The sequence below is a fragment of the Anarrhichthys ocellatus genome, unplaced genomic scaffold (genome assembly GCF_004355925.1).
Source record: "Anarrhichthys ocellatus isolate YVR2014 unplaced genomic scaffold, GSC_Weel_1.0 scaffold5, whole genome shotgun sequence".
Lineage (NCBI taxonomy): Eukaryota > Metazoa > Chordata > Actinopteri > Perciformes > Anarhichadidae > Anarrhichthys > Anarrhichthys ocellatus.
Genome location: NW_022280035.1, coordinates 1,100,878 through 1,108,417, shown reverse-complemented (window position 1 = coordinate 1,108,417; position 7,540 = coordinate 1,100,878). Strand labels below are relative to the sequence as shown.

Below are 7,540 nucleotides of genomic sequence, written 5' to 3'. Positions count from 1 at the left end.
ACTATATATATAAATGTATGTATATGTAAACGTACATACATATATGTTTATAAGTGTATGTATATGTGTACAAAAAAAAATATATATATAGATTTTTTACTGTAAAACCTGAAGAACAAATACCTCTTGCAATACTTCATTATACCACCAGGGGGTGACAAAGAGGCATGTATTCCCCCACTCGTTAATCTTAGAAGAAAGAATAAAGAATCGAGTTATTTTAAATGTATTTAATTACGTTTCAATTGCATACTGGTTTTATGCCTTCAGGCCACCTCTCATTTCAATTTCCTGTATTCACATTATAAAAGGAGTCTTACTACAATACGACTTTATAATGATAAATGTACTGTAATAATAATACATTATTTGCAGTTGTTTCATATTTCTTTATGACCCATTTAAACAGAGAGTTGCTCAAACAAAGAGTGAATCTTTACACAAAGCATTAACACGTCACTGCAGCTTTTTAAAAGAAAGAACTCAAAAGTACATACTTACAACTTTGTGGCCTACAAATAATATTGCACAGCTTAAAGTAGCCAACAGACAACATGTATTTGGAAAAACTACATGATACAGGTAACACAATCTTTAATGTGAAGATGTCGGCCATGTTATCTGCCCAGATAATTGTTTTTGTTGCTGCTGTTTACATTCCTTATTATGCAAATTTAAAAAATGCACTACAGGAATGTACTACTGGTTTTGTTTTGTTCGTCATGTGTTTGTTGGGTTGCAAATGAGCTACAACTGAATTCTGTTCTGTGTTGCATAATGACAGTAAATTATCCTTGAATCCTAATGCATACTGACTGTCTTCGTGCCTCTGTGACAGCTGTAAACACGTTTTCAGTGCGGGTGAACGAGGCTGCCCCTGCTGTAGACATCAAACTCTTTGTAGCGTAGGTAATCTTTCAGCCTTTGAGGAAGAGGAAGGAAGTTGATGAAAAGTGGGGCTCTCAAGCGCAGGCGACTGAGATGCTCTCTTATCCGCAACCGACAGAGGTGCTTCAGGCCCCGTGCATTTCCTGAGTGTAAATAAAGTCAGTTAAAGTGGCAATCTTGAATATTTTCATATAAATGTCACTGTCTATCGCTGAAGGAGGTAACACAATGTTGACTGAGCCTATGGCCCACTGACGAAAGTAAGGCAAAATAAATATTTGCAGTATTACGAACTTAGTGTCTGTGGTGACATTCAACGACTAAAACGAGCAGAGGAGTAGTAACGTGAGCCAGAGCAGAAGAGTCAAATTTAACAACTTAATGCTTCATCCACACTCTCTTGTCACAGCGTAGGAAAACACATTGCTATCGCCAGATAAGTGACAACTTTCTTTGGCTCATTTTTCTGTAACCAGTGTAGCATTAAAGCATGATGGGATTATCAAGCCGGCTAGCTATTTAACATCAGCTGGCTAGTGCTGGGTCTATCGGTAACTCCACATCACTCACCGCCGCTCCGGAGAAGGACAAGCTAACTAGCGTAGAGCTGGCTAGTTAGCTAGCTTGCTAATTCCACCATGTGGTACAAGCTACCTTGCTAACTAGTCAGCCATCCGTCTCTGGAGCTGTGTTTGATCTCTAACTTGCGAGCTGCGACAAACACCTTACAGCCCCACTGACGTCTGTTGTCATTATAACAATTGACAACAATCGCCATCTTCTTTTGTACTCCTCAAATGACCACAGAAAAACGTTAAATATCCGTTCTACTCGATTCTATTTCTATGGGATTGCCACACAATGAAAATAACTAAAGCTGGCAGAAAATAACTAAAGCTGGATCAGCTCTCACTTTGGACCTGACAGATCTCCGGCCACTGTTTCTGCTCCTCCAAGGTGTCCTTAAGTTTGGTGCAGAAGGAGACGTGGTCGGTGTAGTCCAGCATGATGCTCACCACCTGAGCCGATAAGTGCGCAAGCCAGGACACCGTTATCACCTCACAGAACTAGGAGACAAACAAAGACACGTGGCAGTCAAAGAAAAAACCTTGAGTTCATTCATATTTCTTCAATTCTTCACATCCTTTTTTTTCCTCCCAGACAAGCTTCGGCTCACCACCATGTCTTTGATGACTGTGGTCGTCCAAGGAGCATAGTCGTGGGAACCGTCTCCATACGGACAGTCAAAGCAACGCTTGACGTCGTACCCGTGGTTCAGGATCATCCTCAGCATGACCTCGTCTTTCAAGGCGTACTGCAGCGCTGAGGGGAAGTGAGTGGTGTTGACGCGGGAGTAGTAGTTCACATTTGCCCCGAACTTCAGCAACGTGTTGATCATTTCATAGTTGCCCTGTCTGAGAGCCACCTGCAGACAGTTGAGGGGATCCTGGTTCACCATTGCCCCCGCCTCCAACAGCAAGCGGGTGCACTGAAGATCGTCGTTGGACACGGCGAAGAAGAGGGCAGACCTGCGCTCATCGTCGTAGTTGCTACGCACCCTTTGGTGCAGCATGAAGTTGGGATCGTAGCCAGCTTTGAGGAGCATCTCCACACAATGGGCATGCCCCCCCGCGGCGGCAGAGTGGAGAGGGCTCATTCCACTTTCCTTCACGGTGTCCAGCTTAGTGACGGGGATGAGGTGCTCCAGTGCCCTGCCAGAGAACACAACAGTGTGGTTCAGACTCTATTTGAAAAGTGGGAGAGCTAGATGTCGTGACACAGATATTCCTCACAATATGTGACCATGGTAGGCCACGCGGTGAAGCGGCAGGTGCCCACTGTACAGAGGCCGGTTGGGATCGGCTCCGTGGTCCAGCAGCAAGGAGATTATGTCGGGGTTTCCTGATGCTGCTGCATCGAACAAGACACTGCCGGACTCTGACTCACAACACACATGGGCTCCTACAAAATCAATACATATAGGCTTACTATAAGAATATGCATGGGCGATTTCCAGACCTGGAAAACAGCATGGAAAGATTAAATAATAATAATAATAATAATAACTTTGTTGATATAGCACTTTTGACACACAGAGTTTACAAAGTGCTTTTTTGTTTTATCCTCCACTATTGCACTGTAAATTGTCAGATCAAATGAATAAGTAATCAAACCCAGATACCTTTGATATCCACAGCAGAGGTTAAATCCCCGTATCCAACATACCTTTTTCTAACAGGACCTCCACCACGTTCAGATGTCCATTCTGCGCAGCCAGAGCCACTGGTGTTTTCTTTTTGATGTCACTTGCGTTTGGGTCGGCACCAGAAACCAGCAGCAGATAAACAAAGTTCTCCAGGCCTAAAAAGGCTGACTCGTGTAGAGCCGTCCTGTTCAGTGGTCCCGTTTGGTCCACTCTGGCACCGTAACGCAGCAACAGCGTGGCCAAGTCGTACTGGTCGTTCAGAATAGCTGAGAAATAAGAAATGAGCAAATATCTAGTATCTAGTAACATAAAGGGGTGCATTTTGCATTCAGACCTGCCACTAATGGAGAATCCTGCTCATCGTTCTGGAGATCCGGGCTACAAGCGTTCTGTAACAGGAATGTAGCGTTCTCTCTGAGTCCATGAACCACTGCCAGGAACAGCGGCGTCTCCCCCTTTAGGGTGCGACACTGGGCTGCACCCGGGGCTGACGCTGGAACACAAAACAAACAAATCAACATGCCAGAATAAATGAAAAAAAAGAGTCACAGATTACAGTTATAACCTCACTACCTGAGAAGATGATCTCTAGTGTCCTTTTGTTCTCGTGCGCTGAGGCCTCATGCAGCGGGATCCATCCTCGTTCATCAACTCTGGACAGGGTCTCTGTCTGCACCACCAGTCTGTACAGCGCGTCTTCATCCCCTAAACATGGGGACAGTACATTATATATATCAGAACTTCTGGCAAGATTAATCGATAATCCGCGACAGGTTCAAGAATCACACCATCTTACCCGCCTTGATTGCTTTGAAGATCTCATCAGGGTCTTCGCTGGGTATCAGATCACTATGGAAAGAAAAATGAAAGTGTTCAACAAGAGATATGAGAGAAATAGAAACCCATACTTGGTGGTTAGAGATTAACCTTGGGTTCAATCCTTTGAGTTTTCTGTATTCAATCAGACTTTGTTCAATGATGTATTGCGTCGCCTCGTCTTCATCCAGGTCGTCCTCCGATTGATAAAAGTCATCTTCTGTCACCGTATTCATCTGTTAGTCCAGACAGAGTCACTGTTAAATCCGGCACCTAAGAACTCGCAGCCCTCAATACTGACAGGAGAAAAAAAAGCACGGTGCAGCTAAGCACCTGTCATTCCTGTTGAATTAGATGTCAGAAATGCATAACAATACATTCAAGATTTTGATTATAATGACTCCAATGAGCAGTCCCTATTTTGCTATGTAGCTCTTAACTTTACAGGCCATGTGCCTCATGCGGAGAGTTTACAGTGTGGCCAAAATAAGTGCATGGAGATTCCTACCGCACAAATGAATGTGAGCAGTTGTTATACATTCATTTTAGAACAACAACAAATCATAAAGTCCAACAGGTCGTCGATACAGAAAACTCCACATTAATCAATCTAGCTTTTTCTCTAGAGGCATTATTCATTAATCGTCCGGTGTTTACCTTCAGTCAAATGTGCTGTGTGCCTTCGGTGGCTTTAACGACAGTAGAGTCAGCAGGCTGCAGCTATTTATACCCCTCCCACTATAAATATCAGATTACGGGGGTCGTCACAGCCAGCACCTACATGTCGCTTTGACCCACTGAGCACTGCAATGGCCACCATTCAGCTCATATGCCCATTCACTCATAACACAGAGGCCCTATTTACATATGCATGAGTTTAAGCGTACATTTCCATTTGTTGTACATAAAGCTCTTTTTTTCACTTCTTTGTTTAGTGATCATTCATGAGAATTTTTTTTTTTTTTACCATGTTTGTTGCTGTACTATTTTGTGTGCTGGAGGACAGCAAAGCCTGGATAACAGAGACAGTGCAGCAGATCATAGCCTTCACATTAATAGTACATTATCAGCTCACAGTGAGCAGCCAAGAGAGAAAGGTCGGCACTGAGAAAAGGGACCACGGCCTCAGAATCTTTTTATTTAAGAGTAGCAGCTGACAAGCCAGATCATCAAGTTTTTATGATGGCACTCGTTTAACATCTTGTTTTTTATTTCAAAACATCCGTTTTTAATTTTAGAAAGCTTTTGCTTCTATTCTACATTTGGCTTGTGGCCACGTCACCACACAGTACAACTACTGCAAATGTTTTCCAGTAGTAATGTTGTACACCCTCACCCGACTCGATGCCAGAAAACGATTCTTGCTGACTGGTGTAAAGACTCAAACGGCATAAGTGGGGCGTTGATATTTATGTACGTGTACTGTAAGCCGACAGAACAAAGTACAGAAAACATGTGCGTTGTGTGCCGGGAAGAAATAAAAGGTTTGTTAAATGTAATAAAAACCAATGCATTGCACTCTTTTTTGCTTGTTTTGTAATCACCTCAACTCACAGTGCGTCTGAGGTACATTTTGTTACCTCCATCTGAATTTAAAGTGCCTTTAAGTTTGTTTGAGTTCTGACATAATTTTCAGAAATGTCAGAACTGAAAAGCTTATCATCTCTCCATAGCTTTGAAACACAAACTCTAGGTGGTCACACAGTTGTCATGTTTAATGTTTTGCATTGTGAAAGGACAGAGAATAAAAAAAGGCATCACAGTGTTTAAACTATCTCGGTAAAGTGCTTCAGTCTTTCAGTCATCCAGCTGGCAGAGCATGGCCACACCACGCTTTATCCAGTGTTCAGGGCGCAGGCTAGTGGGCAACACCATGGAAATGACAAAGTTAGTGGAGTGGCCTGTGGTGGAGAGGGTGCCCTTCCTCTCGCTGGTCTTGTAGAGAGGGCAGACGTACAGCTTCTGAGCCTCATCCATGCTCTTCTTTTCAGCTGCTCGGGAGAGAAGGAAGCAAAGAGACGAAGCAGAGAGTCAGGAAAATCAAGAGGAAACTAGAATTTTCACCCCGTGTTGGTTCGTTTGTCCAAAATGTCGTCACTTCATCATTTTATCCTATTTAGACGGTTGTGTGAGATTGTCATAATTAGCGTATGAATTCTTGAGTTTTGATCAAAAACGTGTTTTGTGATGTCACAGTGACCTTTGACCACCAAAATCTAGAGTCCAAGTGGACGTTTCCCCCAAATTTGAAGAAATTTGCCTTAAGGGTGTTTCTGACAAGAATCACAAGAATGGGATGGATGTGAGGTCACAGTGACCTTTGATCTTTGACCTTTGACAACCAAAATCCACTCATTTAATTATTGAGTCCAGGTCAGGCGGCAACCTCCGGTTCTGTGTCTTAAAGCTGCATTCTCTCTAATGGCCATCAGTACCTCAGTAAACATTGTAAACATGGTGTCAATCTCTAGTTTTAAAATGCAAAAAATCCAAGATGACGATGGTCATATTCCAAAATGGAGAAGGTGAAATCGCCGAACTGGAGGCTTCAAAACGGCAGTCCAATGGAAGAAATCACGATGACTACGTCGACTTCTTATTTACAGTCTATGGTCCAGGTGGACGTTTGTTCTAAATGTTAAGAAGATGTCACGCTCACGAGATGGACGGACATGAAATCGCATCTTCAGTCTCCAGCCACAGTTGTTTACAATAACGTGTTTTAATTAGACACCTCGAAATATGAATGGCGTCCATTTCATCTGTATGGTAATATACTTACTGGGTTTTATCCAGATGATTGGCACCACATCAAACAGGACTTTGGGGTGCTGCTCAGCCAGAACTCCACTGATAGGGAGACAAACAATAATTACAGTTTATCAAGTCTGCTTCACTATCACAACATATAATTTTTTTATGAAAAATAACCCTAGTATTAACATCTACCTTCCTTTATCCCATCGAGCTCCATCCAGAAACAATCCGTTAACGTAAACACCGTCCTCAGGCGGTGTGTCCGACTCATCAATAGGAAGAACCTGCAAGATAAAATCATGAGCACAAAACCACAGATCGGTTTACTTTTAGGGTTATGAGAATATCTTTCAGGTGGAGACAGAGGGATTACAAAGTGTGCATCTTTTGACCTGATAATCAAAGCCTAGCAGGTCAATGGGGATGTGGTACTTCCTGGCGTAGTTCTGCATTGCCCCAGTCAGGAAGGCCTGGGTGAAGAAGAAGCCAGACAGCCAGAACACGTTGGGTTTACTGGCGTCGCACCAGTCCTACGGGGCACACAAATGAAAAGTGAAGTCAACAAAGCTCTCATGTGATCCTGTTCATCTAAATGATCTTTTCTTTTAAGCACTCTCACCTGCAAAAACTTGAGCCTTGAGAGAAAGTCAGTGATGTAGCTGCCCAGAGGCTTGAGGCTGGGGTAAGAGCACTTGGCCCATTTCTCTGGGACCTTTCCCACAATCAAACCGCCCGCGACGGCCTCCAGCTCAGCATCCATCACCACCAAACCCTTGATGGCCTTCAACAGATTCTGCAGGCTCACACGGATCGTACTGCACAACCTGAGAGAGAGAGAGAGAGAGAGAGAGAGAGAGAGAGAGAGAGAGAGAG

The 7,540-nt window shown here is 43.4% G+C and overlaps 2 protein-coding genes across 3 annotated transcripts in view; both read right to left on the bottom strand.

Moving 5' to 3' along the window:
• Positions 1 to 721: 721 nt before the first annotated feature.
• asb14b (ankyrin repeat and SOCS box containing 14b) lies at positions 722 to 4,651 on the bottom strand. Its single transcript, XM_031845169.1, has 9 exons — positions 4,022 to 4,651; positions 3,891 to 3,943; positions 3,668 to 3,799; positions 3,429 to 3,587; positions 3,115 to 3,360; positions 2,682 to 2,850; positions 2,066 to 2,600; positions 1,802 to 1,955; positions 722 to 1,031 (listed from the first exon to the last, which is right to left on the bottom strand). The coding sequence occupies exons 1-9, from the start codon at positions 4,144 to 4,146 to the stop codon at positions 853 to 855; spliced, it is 1,752 nt and encodes a 583-aa protein (XP_031701029.1). The 5' UTR covers positions 4,147 to 4,651; the 3' UTR covers positions 722 to 852.
• The window catches only part of dnah12 (dynein, axonemal, heavy chain 12), a 26,296-nt gene continuing 23,407 nt past the window's right edge, over positions 4,652 to 7,540 (bottom strand). For both annotated transcript variants that reach the window (XM_031845167.1, XM_031845168.1), the window contains exons 70-74: positions 7,287 to 7,491; positions 7,060 to 7,197; positions 6,860 to 6,951; positions 6,693 to 6,760; positions 4,652 to 5,901 (exon numbers count right to left, since the gene is read on the bottom strand). In XM_031845167.1, coding sequence (XP_031701027.1) covers positions 5,708 to 5,901; positions 6,693 to 6,760; positions 6,860 to 6,951; positions 7,060 to 7,197; positions 7,287 to 7,491 — 697 coding nt within the window. In that variant the 3' untranslated portion in view covers positions 4,652 to 5,707. The remainder of the gene's footprint in view (positions 5,902 to 6,692; positions 6,761 to 6,859; positions 6,952 to 7,059; positions 7,198 to 7,286; positions 7,492 to 7,540) is intronic.